The following is a 25,757-nucleotide window of genomic DNA, read 5'->3' as shown; positions in this document are numbered from 1 at the left end:
TGTACCAAGACCAAACAATGAAATCCAATCAGCCAAGTCAATATTAAGACATAATGAAGTTATTCATCTCCTTCAATATTGAACTTCTGAGTGCTACTTGTCCTTGCACTGGTGGTTGGATTTGGAAACACGAATCGGAGCAACAGATGATCCCCGGTTACTTTAACTGGTTCCTAGGGAATGTGAAGTCACAGCATAAAAATGCCCATAATTCTGCACCAAGCCAACAACAGTACTTTTTCTCTTGACAAAGGCGATTAGCACATTGCACCAATAGTCCCATTTAGCACAGACTTCCTTATTTGGTTTGTTGCTCCCATACTAATTATCTTATATTTATCTATAAATAATTGCATATACCACTTATTGGTCTAGTTACCTAAAAGATTCAAATCCTTCTGAATCTGGTTGCATTAATCCTCAAAACTTATTCCACTGCCTATTTTGGTATCATCTGCAAATGTGGAAATTTGCCTATGATTCCTTTGTCATTTATGTATATTAAGAATAGCAAAATTCCCAGGGCCAGCCTTGGGCACAAGAACAGGAAGATTCTTGTAATTTATCTTATATGATTTTAGATAAATAGGATAAATCCTTTTCAAAATCATTTTGATCTGCCATCTCTAGGAAATCCCTTTGCTTTTTTGGCTGCAATGACAAATATACATAACTGGCCAGAGCTAGTCAGAATGAGAAACAGTTCTCCTGAATGGGTTTTCTTTGTATTATGCCTTTGTCGAGAAATTAAGTCACGAAACATCATCTGGCATCTTATCTTCTTAAGTGATAAGAAAGAGTTAACATTTTGATGGCTTGATCATGAAGCAGAAATTGTTTGATCATCAAAGGGAACAAAAAGCAAATAACTGCAAATGTTGAAGATCTGAAACAAATAACAAAAATTCTGGAAACATTCAGCAGATGAGCTAGCAACTGTGGAGAGAATAAATATTTTAAAACATTTCAGGTGTAGACCCTTCAGAACATTCTCATAAAGGGGCTATATCTCAAATCATTTCATGTTGATTCTTTTCACAGCTTACTGCCCTGCTGAGTGGCTCCAATGTTTTGTTTTTGATCATAGAAAATTGTGTTTTCAACACCCACATGAAATCAAGGTTTGCCAGTGATTTCCAGTTCCTTGCTGTACTGTCTCTACTCATTGCTGTTTGTGGAATCTTGCTGTGATCAAATTGACTGCTGAATTTCCCTCCATCACAACAGTGAATGTGGCAAGTTGGATCCAAAATTGGCTCAGTGACAGGAAACAAAGGGTAATGGTCGATGCATGTTTTTGCGAATGGAAGGCAGTTTCCAGTGGCGTTCCACAGGGCTCAGTGTTGGGTTCCTTGCTGCTGGTGGCCTATATTAATGATTTGGACTTAAATGTGGGAGGCATGATAGAGGAAGTGAGAGACCTTGGAGTGCATGTCAACAGGTCCCTGAAGGTGGCAGGTCAGGTAGATAAAGTGGTGAAGAAGGCATATGGAATGCTTTCCTTTATTGGCTGAGGTATAGAATACAAAAGCAGGGATGTAATGCTGGAACTGTAAAAAACACTGGTTAGGGCACAGCTGGAGTATTGCTTACAGTTCTGGTCACCACATTACAGGAAGGATATAATTGGTCTGGAGAGAGTACAGAGGAGATTTACAAGAATGTTGCCAGGGCTTGAAAATTGCAGCTATGAGGAAAAATTGGATAGGCTAGGGTTGTTTTCCTTAGAACAGAGGAGGCTGAAGGGTGACTTGATTGAGGTGTACAAAATTATGAGGGGCCTAGATAGTCAGGAAGGACCTGTTTCCCCTAGTGGAGAGGTCAATTACCAGGGGGCTTAGATTTAAGGTGATTGGTAGAAGGATTAGAGGGGACATGAAAAAAAACTTCTTCACCCAGAGGGTGGTGGGTGTCTGGAATTCACAGCCTGCATAGGCATTGGAGGCAGAAACCCTCAACTCATTTAAAAGATACCTGGACCTGCACCTCAAGTGCTGTAACCTGCAAGGCTATGGACCAGGTGCTGGAAGGTGGGTATAGATTGGATGGCTAGTTTTTTCAGCTGGCGCAGACACAATGGGCTGAATGACCTTTTTCTGTGCTGTAACTTTTCTATGGTTCTCTGATATAAATGCAAGTTCTCTGTAGGATTGGGCAGTGAGTAGTGTCAAGACAGATGTATTATGATATTACCTACTCATTATTCTATAAAGGTTCCCTTCAGTTCCATGATTTGGTAGCTATATCTAACTGGGTGGGGCAAACAAATGAAGTGAACTGAAATGTTTGTAGAAGAACAGGAATCCTCAAAATAGCCTGATGCTACTCATTATCAATTATTTCAGTGCTCTACAAAACCTATATGTGCCCAGTGATGGAAAACTGTATGTGCTTATGAAAGATAATTTCTTATACGAGGAGTTAATATTATTAAGGCTTGTGAGCACAGCTTATTCTATGTCAGAGTCAAACTTCTGCAGCTATGTCCAGGCTGTTAGTCCTGCACAAGACTATAGCAGCAGCATGGAATTTGCTAATGTTTAAGCGCACCTCCCTGGTAATGCTAGGAATGCAAGAGATGCTTTAGCTGCACCTTAAATATCAATACAAAAAAATCCACACATAACGCCAAGAGCAAACTTTCCAGTGGTACCTCTGACTCTGCTTTTGTGCACATTAGTTACATTGAATACTGAACAGTTAGCAAAACAAGGGCTGCTGGAAATTAGGTTATTAAAATATGTTCTCCATAGAATAAGCATCCCAGTAAAAAGATCTCCAAACCCATATGAGCAATGACCATTAATTTCATAATACTCCCTGTGTCAACTATTTCCAGCTACTGTTATGCTATTCAACATGCACAAAAAGGCAATGTCAGTGTCAAAATGAAAATATCACAATGATACAATATTTGGTACTCTTCAGAAGTTGGGAGATAAGAGCACAAAAGATGGATCTTTTTAATTCTCTACTTAACCAACCCCTCATCTGGGAGAGCATGAATCTGCCAGTGAGCACAAAAACAGGAAATAAATATTAATTCACCAAGGGCAGCCACCACCATAAGCAGAAAATTCACTCAAAATCTTGCATATATGCATATAGCAGACACTTCCTTTAATTGTTACATTAAAACTTAAAAGTTTTCTTCCAAATATCATCTCCAAGAAATAAACAGAAAATGCTGGAAACACTCAGCAGGTCTGACAGCATCTGTGGTGAGAGAATCAGTTAACATTTCAGGTTCGTTCTGATGAAAGATCACCACTACCCTGAGGAACTCTTGTGGCAATGTCCTGGGCTGAGATGATTGACCTCCAACAACCACAACCATCTTCCTTTGTGCTAGGTATGACTCCAACCAGTGGAGGGTTTCCCCCTAATTCCCATTGACTTCAATTTGGCTACTCTCAGTCAAATGCTGCCTTGATATCACCTCATGAGTTCAACTCTTTTGTCCATGTTTGGACCAAGGCTGTAATAAGGTCAGGAGCCAAGTGGTACTGGCAGAACACAAACTAAGCACCAGTGAGCAGTTTGTTGCTAATTAAGTGGCACTTAATAGCACTGTCGAGGACACCTTCCATTACTTTGCTAATAATCAAGAGTAGACTGATGGGATGGTAATTGGTCAGATTGGATTTGTTCTGCTTTCTATAGACAGGATATGCCTGGGTAATTTTCTACATTATTGGGTAGATACCACAGTTGTAGATTTACTGGAACAGCTCAGCTAGGAGTGCAGCAAATTCTGCAGCACAAGTCTTCAGTACTAGAGCTGTGATGACGTCAGGACCCATAGCCTTTGCAATATCCAGTGCCTTTGGCCATTTTTTGATAGCATATGGAGTGGATCAAATTGGCTGAAGACTGTCATCTGTGATGCTGGGGACATTGGAGGAGACAGAGATGGATCATCCGCTTGGCACTTCTGGCTGAAGATTGTTGCAAATGCTTCAGCCTTCTTTTACACTGATATGCTCCTCCATCATTGAGGATTGGGATATTTGTGGAGCCTCCTCTTCCTGTTAGTCATTTAATTGTCCACCACCATTCATGACTGGATGTGGCAGGACTACAGAGCTTTGATCTGATCCATTGGTTGTGGGATCGCTGAGCTCTGTCTATTGTATACAGTTTCTGCTGTATGGCATGCAAGCAGTCGTGTGTTGTAGCTTCATTAGGTTGACATCTCATTTTTTGGTATGCCTGGTGCTGCTCCTGGCATGCTCTGCTGCACACAGGGGAGGCGGTGGCATATTGGTAATGTCACTGGACTAGTAATCCAGAGCCCAGGCTAATTCTCTGGGGACATGGGCTTGAATCCCATCACGGCAGATGGTGAAATTTTAATTCAATTAATAAATCTGGAATTTAAAAAAGCTAGTCTAATGGTGACCATGAAACCATTGTCGATTGTTCTAAAAACCCATCTGGTTCACTAAAATCCTTTAGGGAAGGTAATCTGCTGTCCTTACCTGGTCTGGCCTACATGACTCCAGACCCACAACACTGTGGTTGACTCTTAAATGCCCTCTGAACTGGTCAAGCAGGCCACTCAGTTCAAGGGCAATAAATGCTGGCCTCATCAGCAACACTCACATCCCACAAAGGAATGAAAAAAAAAAACTCTCCATTGAACCAGGGTTGATCCCTTGGCTTGATGGTAATGGTAGAGTGAGGGATATGCTGGATCATGAGGTTACAGATTGTGGTTGAGTACAATTCTGCTGCTGCTAATGGTCCACAGCGCCTCATGGATGCAGAGTTTGAGCTGCCAGATCTGTTCTGAATCTATCCCATTTAGCACAGTGGTAGTGCCACACAACACGATGGAGGGTATGCTTATCCTCAGCAGGAAGACAGATTGTGTGGCAGAATCTCCTACCAATACGGTCATGGACAGATGCATCTGCAACAGGTAGATTGGTGAGGGCAAGGTCTAGTAGGTTTTCCCCTCTTGTTGGTTGCCTCACTACCTGCCGCAGGCCCAGTCTGGCAGATTTGTCCATCAGGATTTGGCCAGCTCGGTCAGTAGTGGTGCTACTGAGCCACTCTTGCTGATGGACATTGAAGTCCCCCACCCAGAGTATATTGTGCCCTTGCCACCCTCAGTGCTTCATCCAAGTGGTGTTCAACATCAAGGAGTACTGATTCACCAGCTGAGGGAGGGTGGTAGGTGGTAATCAGCAGGAGGGTTCCTTGCCCATGTTTGACTTGATACTATGAGACTTCATGGGGTCCGGAGTCAATTGTGAGGACTCCCAGGGCAACTTTCTCCCGAATGTAGACCAACGTGCCACCTTTGGGGAGTCTGTCCTGCTGGTGGAACAGGACACACCCAGGCGTGGTGTATGAGACATTGGGCATAAGGTATGTTTCCGTGAATATGACTATGTCAGGCTGTTGCTTGACCCATCTTTGGGACAGCTCTCCCAATTTTGGCACAAGCCCCCAGATGTTAGCAATGGGGACTTTGCAGGGTCGACAGGTCTGGTTTCACCATTGTCATTTCTAGTGCCTAGGTTGATGCCGGGGCATTCCATCCGGTTTTATTCCTTTTCAAATTTTGTGCAGTGGTTTTGTACAACTGAAGGTCTTGCTAGGCCATTTCAGAGGGCAGTTAAGAATCGACCACATTGCAGTGGGTCTGGAGTCATATGTAGGCCAGACCAGGTAAGGAGAGTAGATTTTCCTCCCTAAAGGCCAAGATGAGTTTTTAACGACAATCGATGGTAGTTTCATGGTCACCATTACTAAGACTGGCTTTCAATTCCAGATTTTTAATAAGTAAATTTATTAATTAATTGAATTTAAATTTCACCAGCTGGATTACTAGTCCAGCGACTGCCACTATGCCACAATCTCCCCTCATGATGCTTTATAAACTACTTGTGTTTTGATCCAATGGTTTACAAATGGTTATTCATCATTTTATTAATACTTCTGAACCCCTTGATTAGATAATTGCTAGTCACTCATGACTGAAAAGTTCAAAACCATGAGACTCTTTCAGGCTAGAGGAATAAAAGCCTAATCAAGCCCTTTGTACAATTCTAAGATATACACTTTTACTGAATTATAATGGTTTGGGTTGGTAGGTTCAGCTATCGTCACTGTTTTTAGCAGTACATTTTATGTGGATCAACATCATGCTGATATAAAAATGTTTTCGCAATGTGCCCTTGGGATATGTGGTAAATTGTATATACTACAAATCAAAGCAAACACCAAGCTGTAAATAGATCTTTTTTATTGAGATAAATACAAGACAAGATATAGGAACCTTATGAATCTATACTGACAGTATTCAGGATGAGCAATAGGTTGGGATTTTGTAGGCTTCTTTAAGCAGTAGCTACTTTCTGCATTTACTTCAAGTAGCCTAAGAAAAAGTATACCTGATGGTATACCATCGTGAGATTAAATAAATTACAACATGGATAAATATTTTGTAACATGCTAAACCAGATACGGAAACGTCATCACTCATTTTCATACATGAAATGTTAACAGGAGTAAAAATTGATGAAGACAGACAGGTTTAGCAAGTAAGCATCTCTATCAGATTGTTCGGGTTCAAATAGCAGCATCATTTTAATTTTCAAAACTTGATTGCCACTCTTTAGACAAGGTTCACAGAGCCTTGGGTGGGTTTGGCAATGGGAAAACTTTACAATGGCAGAGTCCTAACTTTGGTGTTGGGAAGAGACCAATTCCCTGCGCCCCTGCCCTGCTAAGCATACTTCTGGCAGGTGAATATGGAGCAGCACTGTTGTGGAGAGGTCTAGAGCTCAGATGATTCCACCTGGGGTCATGCTACTTCACTCAGGTTAATACTCTGACAAGTTCCACTAGTTCCACTTTTTTTGCTTCTTATTGATTCCTGCAAACTCAAATGTAACAATTATCTTGGTTCACTTTCCCCCTACTACTTGACACCATTAACTAGCTAAGAGGAAGTTAGATTTCTGATCTCCCCTTACACTTTCATCAATGCTAAATGTTATCTGAAAGACCATCAGATAATTAACCTGTTAATTTTCTTTCTCTCTGTACATGCTTTGCTTTTGCTCAGTGCCATCTTTTCCAGGTACAGATGCAAACCCATGTCCTATCATTCCAAGGCGAAGCACATTAACATGAGCCATGACTTAATTCCCACGGATATTCCTGCAGGATAAGTATGTTCATGCAACGATGTTGTACTCAAGAAAGAAATTATGAATCAGAGAACATTATGACTTCAAAGCATGAAACTCTTCTACATGTCAATCACCTTCTCAAAGTTATTAAGACACGGGACTCCAATAATTATTTTTTAAAAATTCTCTGATCATTTCAGGCTGTTTCAAAAGTAGGATTTTAACACAATTTTTTTAAAAAAAGGAAACTGTCAGCTACCATTCTCACTGATCTTAATTAGCTGTTGCATGAACTGGGATCTTTAAGACTTTTATCAATAGGCATTCCTGATCTATTACACCTGAAAAACACCACCATCTTTAGATGTCCAAGAAATGGCTTTAAAAAAAGACCCCAATATTATCAACATCTTAGACGACAGAAATTAGCTCGTAAAGGAGCACAGTCAATTCAAACCCAATGCCCATTCAAATTCAGCGCTTAATGTGCCTCACAATGATCCACGGAAGCTGTTCCATGTTTGATGATGTTCAGGTGAACAGCACCGATATCGGTTCCAGAACATTAGCAACATCATTATATCTCCATCAAGCGATCATTGCCTACTATCACTTCATTCATGTGTTTTGCTGCAAGAACAAAGGGGGAAGAAAGATTGAGCAAGAGGAAAAATCACAGAAGAAAGAACTTTATGTAATATTAAGTAATACACCCCCCTCAAAAAAACCATGTATTTACCTAAAATTTCACCTCTGCTATTACTGGGTAAAAGGCAAATCATGCTTGACTAATCTAATTGAATTTTCTGATGAAGTAATAGAGAAGGCTGATGAAGGGAATGCGGTGGATGTTGTTTATATGGATTTTAAGAAAGCGTTTGAGAAGGTACTACATAAAGGCTAGTTAACAAAATCGAGGCTCATGGAATAGGAGGGTCAGAGTACAATTGGATAAAAATATTGGCTTAAGGACAGCAAACAGTGAGTCAAAGTAAATGGTTGTTTCTCAGACTAGAGGATGGTAGACAGTGTTATTCCCCAAGGGCCAGTGCTGGGACCACTGCTTTTTTTGCTATATATAAATGATTTGGATCTTGGAATACAGAGTAGAATCTCAAAATTTGCTGATGACACCAAACTTGGAGATGTGTAAACAGCAAAGTTGATATGAACTGCCTGCAACAGGGCATAGATAGGCTCGCAGAATGGGCAGAGAGATGCCAGGTGGAATTTAATATTGTTAAGTGTCAGGTGATGCATTTTGGCAGAAAGAATAGGGAGAGGCAATATATACTTAATGGCACAGTTCTAAAGAGTGTATAGGAACAGAGGGGCCTGCGTTGGGTTGAGGGGGGCGGGGGGGTGGTTCTGCATGTGCATCAATCTTTGAAGGTGGCAGGACATATTGAGTGGTTAGTAAAACATATGGGATCTTGGGCTTTATAACCACAGACATTGAGTACAAAAGCAGCAAAGTTATGCTGAACCCAACTAGAATATTGTGTCCAGTTCTGGTCACCACACTTTAGGAAGATCATAAGAACTAGGAGCAGGAGTAGGCCGTCCGGCCCTTCGAGCCTGCTCCGCCATTCAATAAGATCATGGCTGATCTTTTCGTGGACTCAGATCCACTTACCCGCGCTCTCACCGTATCCCTTAATTCCTTTATTGTTCCTTGACGCTTCTTCAGTAAACGTTTTTAAAGCTAAGCGTCAACTACTTCACTGGGCAAGGAATTCCATAGATTAACAACCCTCTGGGTGAAGAAGTTCCTTCTTAATTCAGTCCTAAATCTACTCCCTCTAATCTTGAGGCTATGTCCTCTTGTCCTAGCTTCACCTGCCAGTGGAAACATCCTTTCTACTTGTATCTTATCTATTCCCTTCATAATTTCATATGTTTCTATAAGATCCCCCCTCATTCTTCTGAATTCCAATGAATATAATCCCAATCTACTCAGTCTCTCCTCATAAGCCAGCCCCCTCAACCTAGTGAACCTCCTCTGCACCCCCTCCAGTGCCAGTACATCCTTTCTCAAGTAAGGAGACCAAAACTGCACACAGTACTCCAGGTGCGGCCTCACCAGTACCTTATACAGCTGCAACATAACCTCTCTGCTTTTAAACTCAATCCCTTTAGCAATGAAGGACAAAATTCCATTTGCCTTCCTAATTACTTGCTGTACCTGCAGACCCGAAGGATGTGAGGATCCGAGAGGGTGCAGAGGAAATTTAGCAGAATGATTCCAGGGATAGGGGATTTTAGTTACAAGGTTAGGGTGGCAAAATAGGGGTTGTTCTCCTTAGAACAAAGAAGATTGAGGGGAGATTTACTAGAAATGTACAAGATTACGACAGTTTTGGATAAGTTAGACAAAGAAAAACTATTCCTATTAACTGTTCCTATTAATAATTAATGGTACAAAGACTAGCAGGCACAGTTTGAAGGTTTTGGGGAAGAGATGCAGGGGAATGAGGAAGCACTTTTTTTACCCAGCGGGTGGTAATGACTTGGAACTTGCTGCTCACAACGATGGTGGAAGCGCAATCAATGACTTCAAAAGGAAATCAGATGACCACTTGAAGGAAATAGACTTGCAGGGCTATGGGGATCGAGTGGGGAAGCGGGACTGACTGAATAACTCCATGGAGAGTTGGCATGGACTCAATGGGCTGAATGGCCTCCTTCTGTGCTGTAAATGACTCTATTATTGAAGATAAGGTACAAAGAAATACATTCTTAATGAAATGGTCTTCCAAGCCAATAACCTACTAAGCATAATCTAGCTGTTTATTTTTAATTTAAATCAAATCACACTAGGCAGCTGAAAACTAGACACGCAAGGACTGTTATGTGAACATCGATAATTAATGGGTGATTAATGATGCACGTTACAGACCAAAAGGTTGAAAGGCCACCTTTGATGTGAGAGTTTTAACCTTTTCGGATACCCTCCCATTTCTAGGTAAAATATTTAGTCAGGGGCTCCATTTGAGAATAATTTATTTTAACTCCACTTCAAAAACTACTTTTCAGCCATTTGTGTTCCGACCTGCTATACCAAGCACCATTCCCTGACCAAGAGTAGCAACAGTCAGTAACACAGCTTCACTGGATAGTATGCATGTGTTTATTCCTGGACCATTGGACTACAAATTACATCGGAAAATCTCCAATGCCAGCATCTGCTTTTTTTATTTTTTAAAAAAGTGTAAAAAAGGGCATTTTTAGCCCTCTGACTATTGGTAGGTCTACGAAAATAATTTTCTCCCCGAGCCAGAGTGTTTTGTACGTTTTCAGCTCATGCACAGTGATGCAAAACAAACACTATTTCAGTAATGAAGCTTTTCAAATGTTACAAATACTTTATTACTGTCATATTAAATCTAAACTGTAAACACTTAAAATACAATTTCATTGGAAAATAAAAAAAATTGAAAAGTAATTTGTTTGCTGTTTTGTTACTTTCCCCATTCTCAGTAGAAACTTGTAGAAATTCATGAGGTTGATCAGTATTTGAAAAGGAAAAAGCCTGGGGCAAAATGTTAATTTTTTTTCCCTCTGATGCAGATTGAGTTGCTGTGATTTTCCCTTTTTTAAAAAAAATGGGTTTTAATTGGTTACAAAGCAGCTGTGAATTCTGTTTCTGGCTTTGCCCACTGAAAACCAAAGTGAGATGTTAACATGCTCAATATCAATCTGTGATGTGTTTTTACATATCAAAACAGAAAGGGGCTGCCACTGAACAGGTGCATTCATCTGCATCTCACAGAACAGTGTGCTAAGACAAGTACAGTAATTAAAATTAACAGAAATAGATATGTGATAATGACACTCCAGTGTAGTAGTCAGAGGTGCTGTTACTTGGATGACTCGTTAAACTGTGGCCTCATCTGTCCACTCAAGTGGACGTAAAAGATGCCATGATATTATTTCAAACAAGAGCCATCTCCTGGCCAATATTTATCCCTTGACCAACATCAATTTAAAAGACTACCTGTTCAATATCTTATGGCTGCTTGTGGGATTTTACTGTACACAAACTGGCTGCGTCATTTCTAACATTACAACAGTAACCATATTGATAAAGTACTTCAGTAGCTTAAAGCGCTTTGGGACATCCTGAGTTTGTAAGAGGTGCTATACAAGTGCAAGTTTTTTCTCTTATTTAAATTATTCATATTATATACAATGTGACTTTTTGACAGGGTGCAAAAATAGTGACACCTTTAAAAATAATCTAACCCTGTATCATTGGTCTTAACAACTGCTATTTTATGCTGCAATGAATAGAAACAGTTTGTTCATGAGAAAATTATGATCTAAACCATTTTATATTAATTGAAATTCGTTATTTTCTATTAGTTCTTCATTTTTATTTTCTACAAGTTGTTAAAAAATGAAATAAATGTACAACACAACAAATAACCCTTGTCCAGGCTATGCGGATGTCATGGTTCCCAATCTTGAACTTTGCTTGGGAATTACATTAGAAATTAATCTTTCATTACCATTTTAATGTGTAATGAAATGATTTAATAGTGCTCATTTTTCCTCCAAAGGAGAATGACCATCAAAAAGTATCAATTAAAAATCCATGGAATTTATTTGACTAGCACGTTGACCTTGATGGGACTCATTAGTTATCAATCTTTCAAACTTATAAAATAAACAGTATTCTTGCCATGGTAATCTGTTATCCTCTATCAGCCTCTCATAAAAGATGGTTCTTTATTGATCATGAGTGGGGTAATGATTTATAAATTATAGCTTAAAGTGTAAATTGTGCGACTGTAAATTAGTTATTAAGAGCAAGGAGGAAGGGGAAACCTATGAATAATTCAAACCTAGCTGAGCTGGTGAATAACATTCATTAAGACTAGTTATAGGTTTAAATACTGGAGAAGTTGTTTATTGTTCTAATTGATTACAAGGTATACTGGTCTAAGTCTTAGCTTTATAGGAATATAATTTTCATGTAACTACATAGACATCTTCAGTATTAAATTAAGGTACGTTATTGAATATATTTTATAGGATTGAATATTTTTGTTGGCCTGCAAAGATATTTATTTGCTGAGCATACAGACATTCGAATGATAAACTTGGTCTTTACACACACATACATCAATAAAACTATTTCCTTTAAGCAAATTTATTTAGGCAGACCTGCTTCTCCACTATCCTATGATGTACTGTAAATCATTAATAAAAAAATGCACTGTTTTACACGAAAATCCTCTTGTAAAAGTCACTAAGTCAGACTGAAATCCTGTTGTTTGACTCTGTAGAGGATAAAAGCCTTGTAGTTTTTGCCAGAACGGACACTGTTCCTGACAGATGTTAAGCTCATCTCATGATGGATTGCGCTAGCTCAGGACAATGACCCTTTTGTATGAGATTCAAATGTCAGGACAACAGAAAGCTTAGTGTAAAGCCAACTTCCCTTTACTTGGGGTGGGGAGGAAGAGAAATCTGCTTGCAAGCTCAAGGATAGATTGCTGCTGCCTGTGATAGCTTTTAGTATAAAGGTTAGTTCCTAGGCCAGGACCACCAAGAAACTCATTCCCTCAGGACTAACTGCTGCAGGTTGGCTTATGCGATGAAACGTACTGATTTTTATATATACAGTACAAAAAGACAACCAAAACAATTTGTGTCAAATAAAAATGATAATTTATCCATTCAAATTTTTCAAGAGGAAAGGTTTGGCTCATAATACCATTTCAATATTGCTTTCAGCAAAAGGATTTAAATGATGAAATACTGTATCATTCTGTTATATACTTTCAGTTTTGAAAAGGAATACTTTTCATTACTCGCCTAGTCTATACTCACACCATTTACTTTTGTCGTTCCACCACAACATGCACTATTTCTGATTAACAAAGGAAGGCAACCTATTCCTATGTTTCTGTCCACTGTTGCTGTGTAACCATCTGCTTGAGGTGGTATCATGGTTAGAGAGATATTCCAAGTTCCCCCCTCTCACCTGCCTCTTGGGAGAATCAGATATTATTGCAGTTCTTTTAATAATTTTTTTGTTTTGTTGGAGGGGTTGTAAACTTAATCTTATAATATGTAAGAATGAAAGAAGAGAGACGCTTGACTCAAACAACAGCCATCCAGACTCTGGGCTCCAATGCGTGCTCCACCTCGGACAGACTGGTGCACCACATGAACAGCGGCTTTCAGGGTGACAGTTATCTTCTACAGTGTGCTCTCCCACAGATTAGTGGGAGCTGCAGACCCGTGAGAATGGCAGTGGCGCAGCAGGGGCAGTATATGTTGTCCTCTTAGAAGGTCAGCACACTTGCTCCTTCGCCATCCTTTCAAACAATACCTGCCAGGATGCTGGAAAACCAGCTGGGTCAGGCTGCCCCAATAGCTGAAGTGGTACAGTCTGCAGCCCAGCTCCCAGAGGCTCAAGCTTCCAGAAGTCACCAGCCACAAGTATCTCAAGGATCCCAATGTGAACAACAGAAGCCTTCCACCAACATTATGAAGCCACTGGGGGAGCATCCTGTAGGAGGAGCTGAGTTAATAAAATTTGTTTGAAGAAAGGCACAATGGGTTGACATTTGGTTGAGAAATTAATTCAAGGCAATTACTGCATTTTCCATTAAATTAATAATTTTTATCACTTTGATCTGCAATGTCTTTTCATAGCAGCTTCTGAGTCTGCATTGTCTGCATGCCATTCATATAAAAGTTGGCAAATGGTTTCAATGTTCTTTAAAGTGCTAAAGGAGGGGTGAAGGAAGTAATAAGGGCTGCTAATGCAGAGGGACTTTCTGTAACTTTCAGGGGTAGGGAATGAGCAGATCAACTGAAGTGCTGAGCGATCAACTGATCCCTGGTATCTGTGGCTGCAAGGAGTTTTGGTAGTCCTCCTTCTGCTACCTCTCTTTCACCCCAGTTTTCATCAGCTGTTGTTGTTATTGCTCTGTCTCCTTCAGCTGTAATTCTCTCTAATTACCATGGTGTGCAAAATGCAGCACACGATAATGATGCATGAGACTTTATATTTAGCTTATAGTAGACACTCCCTAGATCTATCCAGGCACCTGAAACTATGCTTCAAGAGCCATATAGTGTGCTCAGTGATGATCCTGATGGTCAAGGAGTAAAAATCATTGTTGACAAAAGCTGTCATGGCGGGCAGCCATAAAGACAGGGCTAAATTGTGGCGAGTCGAAGAGACTTAGTAGTTGGCAGGAAAAAAGACAGAGGCGCAAGGGGAGAGCCAACTGTGCAACAGCCCCAACAAACAAATTTCTCTGCAGCACCTGTGGAAGAGCCTGTCATTCCAGAATTGGCCTTTATAGCCACTCCAGGCGCTGCTTCACAAACCACTGACCACCTCCAGGCGCGTATCCATTGTCTCTCGAGATAAGGAGGCCCAAAAGAATAGTAGACACTCCCTAGATCTATCCAGGCACCTGAAACTATGCTTCAAGAGCCATATAGTGTGCTCAGTGATGATCCTGATGGTCAAGGAGTAAAAATCATTGTTGACAAAAGCTGGTTTTCTGGTGCCTTGGAGCTACAGAAGTCTACTCCTTTAGCTTCTTGGGACACAATGGAGGCCAGCCACTGTTGTACATCCCAGAGCGGAGCGTTGGCATCCACAGGCAAGGTGATGCATTGGTTGACCTTGGCAATTATGGCAGTGCTGACCTGCTTGAAACTCTTGTGCACTGCAGACTGGAAATGTACTTGGATGGATCCAAGAGTTAAGGGTGGTGGTGACTTTGACAGTCACTGGCAAAACATGGTTACCTGGCACAGCAGGCAACAGTTTTGATTGCAGGAAGCTGTAGGAACCAGCCTGCTTGCAGAGGTGAAGCCTTAATATCCACTGCTCTTCCAAGATATCTAGAAAACTCACATAGGCCACAGACCTATAGGTTGTTTAAGGCTTTCGACAGGAAGCTCTCGTAACCTGCTGTTTACCAGCCAGCTAATCCACCTGGGTGTTGAAGTTGCTGCTATTGCTGGTTCTCTTACTCCTATCCAAAACACTAAAACACAAAAGACACCCACGATAAGCTGTGCTTGCTTATTCAGGTTAATAATGCAAAAATAAAATCAGAAACCTGCAATCCTCAAGCTTAAAAGTTCAACGGATATCCAAAAAGCACAACAGCACTCACCCCCATAATACAAGTGTCTACAGTGCTTCCAGTGGCTTTCTGAAACCAATCACATTACATCTTATTTAGTAGGTTGAGTGCTGGTGGGGCTTCTGATTTTGAGTTAAAAATGTCAGGGATCTACTGACATCACAGGACATTAATTTGCATGAATTTGATGTATTTCAAACCACCCCAATGACTCCAATTAGCAAGTCTATTTTATTATAGCTTCTACAGTATGTCTCTAGCTCAGGGTGTCCTCTTGGGAAGGCTCCAAGTGGTTCGGAAGGCTTGAAACCATGCTCTCAGCCCTCTACTCATGCTGCTTTATAAGTGGATAACTGGAAATGTGCAAGTGCAGTCCGTAACCCAGGGATTTCTGTCCCTCCAACTTTTCCTTGTTCTGCTCAGCTCCTCCCCACCAAAGTATAAAACTTTCCCATTCTTGCTTGTATGTTTCCATTTGATTTGTCAAATCAGGCAAGTTTATTTTTCCATAGGCTATTAAGGATTCTTTTCTCTTTCAACCCCCTCCCCTAAAAAAACAAAGTGTGCTACTTAGTACTAAAATGTTGTGGTTTCACAATAGTTCCTGTAATCCTGGGTCACAAATATCTGGAGAATGAAAACTGTCGACCAACATAAGTTATAATGTTAGTTAGTCCCAATACTTTGTTAGATTAGCTTTGTGGTCAGTAGAAATTCTACAGAGCTTTTACCTTTAGCAAATGATATGGAGGATTATTCCACTTGCTCAAAATGGTAGGTGGAAGTCCATAATCAGGCAAATTAGTCTGTGGAACGAATATCTATTTTTGACTAGTCTTCTGAGGCCTTTTAGTCAGCATCAGCACTGCTTGGTAAGGCACTTGGATAAACTTCTGATTGTTCTCTCTAAAATTTTAATAACCTTTACACAAACAATCCTATGAACACACATCATGCTTACCAAAAGATTTGACCTGTTGAAAACAGCAGGAATACACGCAAAGATTTTCCATAAAGACAAGGCAAGGCAACTGAGAGCGAGAAGCACGCAAGAGAGAAATTTTATCGTTTCAAGGGCTGGCTGAAGAATGTGGTAGTGGCGACTCTGCCAGCTGTCAAATGTATTTACTGTAAACCAAATGCTTAATTGTTTAATGAAAAAGTTAAATGCCTTGAAAACGTTTTATACTGCAATGTTTAAACTAATAAAGGATGTTTGAAACAATAAAGCTTTGAATATTGTCTTTAAATTGTAATTATTTGTATAATAAATTCAACACGTTTTCAATTAAACTAAACAGTGTTTATGCGAAGGTAATGCCATTTGCAACATAGTAGACTATGTGGTAAACATGTACTAAAAGAATTCAACATTTTAATTGCACCATTAAACATACAGCAAAGAGATACATATTTGACAGTTGGCGGGATGTCAAACCCCATTCTCTGGCAACCAGATCTGGGAAAGAAAGCAATATCAAAGCATTTAGTACACTATTTAACTTAAAATAAACAAACGACTGAGTGCCTGATCTCAGTGAGGACTGTGAGCAGAGTGTGCTGAATGGAGGCAAGGCGCGTTGCGAAAGAACGGAGAAGAAAAGTTAATATTTCATAAATGAGAAGAACAAGCCGAAGTTCAGTCTAATATCTGATTAAACAGTTGCATTGGCAGAAATTTGATACCAAATTCTCTTAGCTGTGGAATATTTCATGGTACTTGGGAGGGACTGTACTTAAAAGAAATGTAAGCACATTTGCATATGTTTTTCAGTCTTAAAGGCACACAGCCTACATAATGTTTTAATTTCTAGGGTAACATTTCACAAGTTTAATTATTAAAACCACTTTTAAGTTAGGGAGCGTTCTAATTTAATTGCAACTGTTTTCAGCAAGAGTCAACAGTTGCTTTAACAGAAGAGCTGAAAGAAATATGAATGGGTGCAGAATTTAGAATTTTAAGGAAAGCTGCTCAAAAGAATACTTTTGATGTGACAATGCATTCCAAATCTCAGCGTGTCTCCGTAATTGGAGTTATGGAAAAACCTGTGCCAATCCAGGCCTAGAATCAGAAGTCACTACAGTTTTGGTTATGGGATGGCTAGATGGAAGAGAAGAAAATAACTGAAAATATATTTTAAAAAACAAGGTTTACAAGCTGTGCTTCATCACAGTACACTTTTCTGCTCAAGTGATGGTGAATATTAATAAAAATGCTTACATTTAGCTTCAATCCGCTGTGTACTTCCCACCAGACAATCCTTGAGGTCAGCTCCTTTTGCAATGACTGCTCCATTGCAAATAACACTGCCTTGTATGCAACACCTGCAAAATAAAACAGCGTTTAAAAATATCATTTTATTTTGACAGGGTACGGGTTTGCACACAATCTCAACCCAAATTAGTCATGCCATCTTGAAAAAGTGCTGAGCAGAAGCCAGATGTTTCCCCACAAGGGCTGAGGAGGGAAATAGATGCTTAAAATTAGCAGGCAAAATATCCTGCCCAATGTTGCACACCTCCTTGTGCTTCATGTGACCTGTTGTTTTCTTTGATGCTAGCATGTTATTAATATATATGATTTTAAGTGATCTCAACTTTCATCCTTTTTAACCCTTTGTCAGAATTCAAGAATTATACATGAAACATTAACATTTTCCCTTTCTTTCCAGATGCTGCCTGATCTGATGAGTATTTCCAGCATTTTCTGTTTTTGTTTATTTTGCCCATCCCAAATTACTCAACATATGAAACAGTTCCACACATCATTAGTTCACTCAACTAATTACCTTCTGTGAGTAATCCATAAACTTTCATTTATGTGTAACACGCTATGAATAAAATGCAGATGAAGCATATGTACAGTTTAATAAAGGCCTTAAAAACCTATTAAAAAGTAATTGTTTCCATCCCTAGTCTTTACTATGACATACAATTGGGTACATCTTTGCCACATTTAAAGCCAGTGCCATCAACACTCATAGTCCTCTAATCCCTTTAAAAAAAAAATCCTATGCTCTTATTCAGCAACCCTGATTGCAACAATCCAAAAGAGAAGGGTCTCTTGGCTGGTAATTGGATTCTGTAGCTGGCTTCTAGGAAACTTTGGGCATGAGCTCACAACATAAAATTACCCCCAATTTGGCATGGAATTACAAACACAACAACAACTTCCATTTATATAGTGTCTCTAACATAGTAAAAGTTAACATAACACAGCACAGGAACATCAGACAGAAACTGACACCAAGGCCGGAATTTCACTCTCGTTGGACGGGAGCTGTCCACTGACCGAAAAGTCGGAAGCGATCCTGCCTCTGCCTGGCCTGGGGATCCAGACCGTATTTTACGGTCCCCAGGCCCTTAATTGGTCTCAAGTGGAACTTCCACCTCATTGAGGCAGGAAGTCCCGCCTAATGGAGCTGCCAGCCAATCAACGGGAGCTGTGGCCACTGCTGGGACTGCAACTCAGCTTCGAGAAGAGGAGGAAGGACAGCCTGGGAGAAGCTAAGTTTTTGGGGCCTCGCCAGGGGTGATCGGTCAGGCCCCGGTGTGGCAAGGAGGACATGTTGGGCATTGGTTGGGGCATCGGGAGCGGCCCTCCATTGGTCACAGGTGCCTGATCAGGAGCGCCCCCCCACCCCCCAGACTGTCAGAAGGCTGCCTCCTTTTAACAGTCGGCTTCTCTTGGGCCGGGCCGTCTGCTTGCCAATGGTAAAATCCCCGTGGTGGTGGTCGGAGGCCCTTAAGTGACCAGTGTAAAATGACGGCGGAGGCGGGAGTAAGTTGTGAAGGGCCCACCCGAGCCTCCCACTCCATTTTACGCCCCCGCCCCCATCTCTCTCTTCGGAAGAGAGCATAAAATCCTGGCCCAAGTCAAAGGAGTGAGTGTGACAATGCTGGTCAAATAGGTATCTTTTAAGAAGCGTCTTAAAGGAGGAGAGACAGATGAGAGGTGGAGAGGTTTAGCAAGGGAATGCACAAGAGTTCAAAGTTGAAGGAACGCCGAGTTCTCGAGGTAAGTAGGGCTGGAGGAGATGACAGAGAGAAGGGGCTGGATTTTGTTGTCCCGCTGTTGGGAGAGGGGTGGATGCAGAAAATGGCAGCCGCCCTGCGCTGTCGTGATTTTGTGGCGGGCCGCCACTTAGCATATTCACAGCGGCCAACCTCCAAATCACGTGGTGGGGGTGGCATTGGCAACACCTTTCACAGTGTCACCTGATGTGGAAGCAGGTGCTGGCACCATTTTAAAGGCTACCAGCCCTGCAGGCAGTTCAACAAAATGCAGAGTTGACCCCTTCCCCCCCCTTTCCCTATACAAATACTGCAGAGTTGACCCCTTCCACCCCACACCCCCTTCCCTATACAAATACTGCAGAGTTCACCCCTTCCCCTAGATACTGCAGAGTTGACCCCTTCCCCACCTTGGTGGCAACAGAAGGCAAGATTGCTGCGATTTACATTTAAATTAATGCAAACAGCTAATTAGCACACGGAAAGAGCGGCAGATGGGTCACCACGGAGTTTTCCCACTGCTGGGTAGATCGGGCCTGGCAATCCCGCCATAGGGTTTCATGGCGAGCCGCTGCTGCTCTGATTCTCTGCACCCCCACCCCACCCCCCCAACCCGGAACCCGACATCGGATTGGGAACAAAATCCAGTCCAAGCAGGGGAAGTGAAGTGTAGAAGAGCATCCTGGGAGCAGCTACAGGCATACATGAAAATAAGGCACCAACCTACTGAAGCAACAGTGCACGACTACAGGTATACTAAACAGCAAAAGCAACACGCTAGACAGATAATCGATGCCACACCCAATGGTTCAGGTCAAAGCTCTGCAATTCTGCCACATGCAATCACAAATGGTGGTGGACAATTAAGCAAAGGGCGGTGATGGCTCCTTGAATATCTCCATCATCAACGATACGCAAAAGACTAGGCTGAAATGTTCACAACCAGAAGTGCCGAAAGGATGACCCTTCTCAGCCTCCTCCAAAGTTCCACTAACACAGATGCCAGTCTTCAACCATTTTGATTCACTTCAGGTGACATCAAGAAGCAGCTGAGTACATTGAACACTGCAAAGACTACATGAACCAACAAGATTCAGCTGCAGTACTGAAATCCTATGCTCCAAAACTAGCCACACCACCAACTGTTCCAATACAGCTACAATACTGGAATCAAACAGATGATGTGAAAATTAGCCAGGTGTGTCCTCAAAAAGCAGGACATATCCAACCCACTGAATTACCTCTTTATGAAGCTACTGCCAATCATTAGCAAAATGATTGAATGAGTCATCAACAATGCTATCAAGTGGCTCTTAAACACCAATAACCTACTTATTAATGTTCAGTTTGGCTTCTGCCAAGCCCACCCAGCACCAGACCTCATTACAATCTTGGCCCAAACATGGACACATATGCTAAATCCAGAGGTGTGGTTGAGTGACTACCCTTGACAAAGTGTGGCACTAAGCAGCCCTAGTAAAGCTGGAGTCAGTAGGTAGCAAGGGGAAAAGACTCCAGTAACTGGTACAAAGGAAGATGGTCATGGGAGACCAATTACTTAAGCCCTAGGAAATTGCTGCAGGAGTTTGTTGAATGATACAGCACAGAAGGAGGCCATTCAGCCCACTGTGCCTGTGCGAGTTATTCAATTAGTCCCACTCCCCCGCTCTTGCCCCATAGCCCTACAAATATTCCCTTTTCAAGGCTAAATACTACAATTCTAAAAGGGATGCAGTAACAAAGACACCTGGGAGTTCCGACACACAAATCTTTGAAGGTAGCAGGATAAGGCGATATGGCTGTTAAAGTTTTATGCATCTGAACCCCAGTTCTCTGTTCCTGCACCCCTTTTAAAAATTAAATTGTCTCTCATTCATTTTTCCAAAATACATCACTTCACACTTCTTTGCATTAAATTTCATCTGCCAGATGCCTGTCCATTTCATCAGTCTGCATATGCCCATGTGAAGTTTGTTACTATCCTCCTCACTGTTTACTACATTTCTAAGCTTTGTCCTCAGGGCAGCTTGCTAGGCCCAACTATCCAGCTGTACATCAATAGCTTTTATTCCTTCATATGGTGAGAATTGGGAGTTTGCTGATGATGGCAGTGTCCAGCTCCATTTGCAAATCCTCAGATAATGAAGGAGTCCATGCCCACAGGTAGCAAGACCTGAACAACTTCTCGGCTCAGGCCAATAAATTGCAAGTAACAATTGCGCCAACAGACACTGCACTTTAAAAATAATTCATTATACAAAATATTTTGAGGCATTTCTTATATTATTTTACTTATCATCTAAACCAATAAGTGATCAAAGCTTACATTAGGTGGAAAGGCGGCATAAAATATTCCAGTACCTAGTTCTCATTTCCTTTGCCTCATTGGTTTTCAAGCTGTGGTGTGTGAGGTCATTCGATTTCCATACACTCAGGGCCAGTCATACCATGTGCTGTGAGCATAGTAACCTGGATTTCCTGATTGATGTTATTTTTGATGTCAGCAGTAATCAACTTAATGGGTTCGCATTGGTGATAAAATAATATCAATTGGAAAATTCAGGTTAATGTCTTGAGGATCCTTAATTTTTTTTTGAGTTTTCTTGCCTAATTAATGCATTATATATGTAGCATGATAAAAGCATGTTCTACAACAATACCTAATTTTCCTTTGGGCAGTTGATACTATCATATCCAAATTAGAATGGGGTCCCCCAGGAATGTGCTAATATTTGTTGCAGGGCCTCTTAAACAGAAAGGTTTGAAACCACCACTTATCTTGACCAGCAAATAAATCAATAAAAAGCTATGGTTCCTTTTCAAACATTTTATGTAAACTTCAAATACAATATTTTTTAAGTTATTAAGTTAAAGTATTAGAAACTAGTGCTATGCTAGCTTCCAGTAAAGAATTCTCTTGTAACTTATTCTGTCTTGGTCCCAGGCAGACTGATCCTTGCTGCACCAACAACAGCTGATGAGTAGTTTATTTTGGCACTATTGCTAAGTGGAAGACTGAGCTATTTAGGTGCCAGTTTCTGGGATGGGATCACAGGGATTGACATCTGAACTGTGGACCACCAAACAAGTCAAATACCAAAACCCCCCCACTAATTACTAGTGGTGTACGCTCCCTTGCCTCCCATGTAAACAAACAATTTTGGTAGAGCACAGAGCCAACACAGTTCACAAGCATGTCTCTACCCCCATTTCCTGACCCTGTGGGTAGCTGCATTATCTATTCATCATTTATTTGCCAAATTCTGGATCTAACAGCGAAAAACAAAAATACCAATTTTTCTGTGCTTTCAAAAAACAAACACCTTTAAGTCTATCTTTAATCTTTAAAATATACATGACCATGCTTTTATTTGGGAGTTTTATTTAAGGTCTAGTCACTGCACTGTGTGAAAAGCTAGGTAAATATGAAATGGTAGACCATTCCAGAAAGGATCTTGAATATTAAACTTCAAGATGCAGCTTCCTGGAGGACTTAGTGGGTAACAGCATCCAAATCATAAAGACCAGGAGGTCCTAGGTTCAATTCCATATCAACACTACATAGCCAATTCCAGCTGCTGCACTCCAGAGCTGGGGGAAAACAATGACACTGAATTCCCACTCTTGATCACTAGCCTATGACCTTTGGTGGAAGATTTGAGAGAGACAGTCGTAATCTCTCCATGATTGAATAGTTGGGTTGGTACTCATTGTTTCACCTAATACATAATTATTTAATTGGGTGAGCTCTTGGAGGCTGCTGGTAATCTATGAAACCATATTCCTACAAGAATCAGCACCTTCACTGGAGGGGGAGAAGAAAATTGGAATAAAAGAAAAAACTTCCCCATAACAATTACAATAAGCTGTAAATTACTGCTAAATAAACATTGCAAGTTGTTAATCTTTTATTGTGAGCACACCAACAGCAAGGAAGGTACTGAGGCCTACCATCAACAAAACAAAAATGGATTCAAGACCAAAGTTCAGTATACATCATTACGACCAGGTGAGAAAGTGATCTAGGGTTCCCTTTCAGCCTTCACCTAGTCTTGCTGCAACAGGGTTTTATTTTTAAACACACTGTTTTTAGCGCCCCCTTGGTGAATCCTTGTTCACCGCTTTCCAATTATAAGGCAAAGAAACCAGCACAACAGGTTTTCTCAGGTTTAAAGAAGAAAAGTGAAATTTATTAAACTCTAATTCAGTTAACACTTATGGATACACGACGTGTCCACGCTAGCATGCATAGGCGATACACACATGCAGATAGGGACAGAAAGAGAAGAAAAATAAATTGGAAAAGTGTGAGGCAATCTCTGAAGAGGGTTTTTTATTACTGTGCTTCAAGCTCACTGCAGAGTCCTTGATTGTAGGTAGATCTTGCTTTTCGTTGGGGCCCAGAATTCTTCTTAAACTTTGTTCACTGTAGAAGACCTTTCTCTCTTGGGGTTCATGTGTCTTCAGTGGGTTTTGGAGTTCCGTGAGAAAGAGATGGGAGCAGACAAGAGAGGCTGTGGTGAGCCAGCCAGGAGAGGTCTTTTCAATTCAGCTTTCTGCGGGTTTTCAGTTCAAAACTGTACAATTCAGAAAAAAACCCAGACTGCCAAGCATGTTAGTCATGTGACTAACTGGTTTGACCAAGTCTGTTTGTGGATTGTATTGGAGCAGGGGATAGCTTCTTTGTTCTACGCACTGTTAATATGCAAAGATGTCTTTCCAGCTAGGGGCCTGGCAAACCCTGGTCACAGGCCTCTTCTCAGCAACAATTTGGAATTTATGTCCATGTGGTGAAATTAATGTGCCTCATTCTTGGCTGGTGGGGGACTGCATGACAATCATAAAAAAAAATCCTGGAGTAGTCTCATGGCAATAATGCCAACTTCTGGTCTGCCTTTTAATTCCTTCCTGTTCTTCCACTGAGTATCTGTGATGTTACAGGAGTAGCCTATGAGTATGCAATATTATGGTACAGGCTGATAGTTACTTACTTTCTCTTTTGTTAGTGTTTTTGCAACAATATACCATAAAGGCTCAAAGTATGACCCATAACATATTAGTAACATTTCCATTTCCTGTAAGTGTGGCTTCTCCAAGGCTGAATAGATCAGTTTTATGTCCACTAAAAATTGCACGAAGATTGTTTTGTGTAAGGATAGAAGCGATTTCTTCCCCAAATGGTATTTATTGGATTCAAAAATGACAAAGGTAATCCACTCAAAGGACTAAGTTCTCATCCACAGTGCCACCCCATAATTAGCGTTAATTAATTTGCGAGAGCGGATCTGGATTAGACAATTCGAATAACTCAAATACATCACATTGTTGGATTTACAATATCCTCCATCGAATCCCATATGCCATTAATTTTGTTATGTAACCAGTCACAATGGTACACAGCAACATTAGCAAAGAGTGACTATCTCATTTTTCCCCCTTGCCCTGTTCCTTAATTGTTTACTGAAAAGGATGACAGTAATCCTGCTCCCTTTATGCAATAGTCAATTTCAAAACTGTGCAAGAGCAAATAATCATTGTTAAAAAATCATGAGTTTTGATTTATACATCCTAACAGCGACTACACTTCAAAAGTACTTCATTTGTTGTAAAGCTTTTGGGACATCTTGAGGTTGTGAAAGATGCTATATATGCAAGCTTTTCTTTCTTTATAAACTTCTTGGGTAGCCAAATGACAAGAACCACACTGATTTCTCCAATTCAAATTTTCATTTAATTGGTCATTTCTCCCAAATATTTTTCATTTTACCAGCAATTATTATGAACTTTTTTAAATTACAGCCTCAAATTTTCCAGTGCTTGGGGAACACTGTACTGGGTATCTGATAGCCAGTGAGACACAGGAAAGAAAAACTGATTCGGATAGCAAAATGTGGATAGTGAGTGAGAGGAAATAACAAATGAATAATGATTGAGAGATGTAAAGAGTGAAGGGGAAAAAGAACAAAATGGCAAGAGAGAGGAGTGAAGGATAGGTGAGAAAAAGAGAGGGTTGAGAGAAAAGCGGATTTTTTTTTTTTAAAACAAAAGTTTCTAACAGTCAATTCATGAATGCTACCTTCCTCTGTGGTTACTTGCTGCCTAAGTGTGTGGTTTATGTCTCAAAGATAGAGATTTTATTGTTTTTAAAATTAGCTTCTGAATTGATTTAGCCTTTTCAAAAATGGTACAGTGGATCAGATAAACTCAGACAGAGAAATATCCAATATCCGGGATGAATGACCCTGATAATAAATATTTCCTCCCAAAACTATTGCATTGGAAGTTTTTTTAAAAAACTCATACAGAACACAACTAATGCCAGATTTTTAGCTCAAATACTACTTGCATAACAGCACTGAGTGGGAACGTTGCCCAGTAGGAATGTGATGGGAGGAAGTATAGCAACTAAATTTTCAAGATATGGGGCTGGATTTTATGCAAGAAGCGGAGCTCCAGCGCTGGGCCGAAA

At 40.7% G+C, this 25,757-nt stretch overlaps 1 protein-coding gene across 3 annotated transcripts in view; it reads right to left on the bottom strand.

The window, feature by feature from the left end:
• Positions 1 to 6,241: 6,241 nt before the first annotated feature.
• eif2b3 (eukaryotic translation initiation factor 2B, subunit 3 gamma) overlaps positions 6,242 to 25,757 on the bottom strand; it is a 167,601-nt gene continuing 148,085 nt past the window's right edge. For all 3 annotated transcript variants that reach the window (XM_068036980.1, XM_068036981.1, XM_068036982.1), the window contains 2 exons: positions 17,496 to 17,599; positions 6,242 to 7,778 (listed from right to left, as the gene is read on the bottom strand). In XM_068036980.1, coding sequence (XP_067893081.1) covers positions 7,726 to 7,778; positions 17,496 to 17,599 — 157 coding nt within the window. In that variant the 3' untranslated portion in view covers positions 6,242 to 7,725. The remainder of the gene's footprint in view (positions 7,779 to 17,495; positions 17,600 to 25,757) is intronic.

The sequence above is a fragment of the Heterodontus francisci genome, chromosome 8 (assembly GCF_036365525.1).
Source record: "Heterodontus francisci isolate sHetFra1 chromosome 8, sHetFra1.hap1, whole genome shotgun sequence".
NCBI classification, from domain to species: domain Eukaryota; kingdom Metazoa; phylum Chordata; class Chondrichthyes; order Heterodontiformes; family Heterodontidae; genus Heterodontus; species Heterodontus francisci.
The sequence above is the reverse complement of the archived record's forward strand: the minus strand, read 5'-3'. Positions and strand labels throughout refer to the sequence as shown.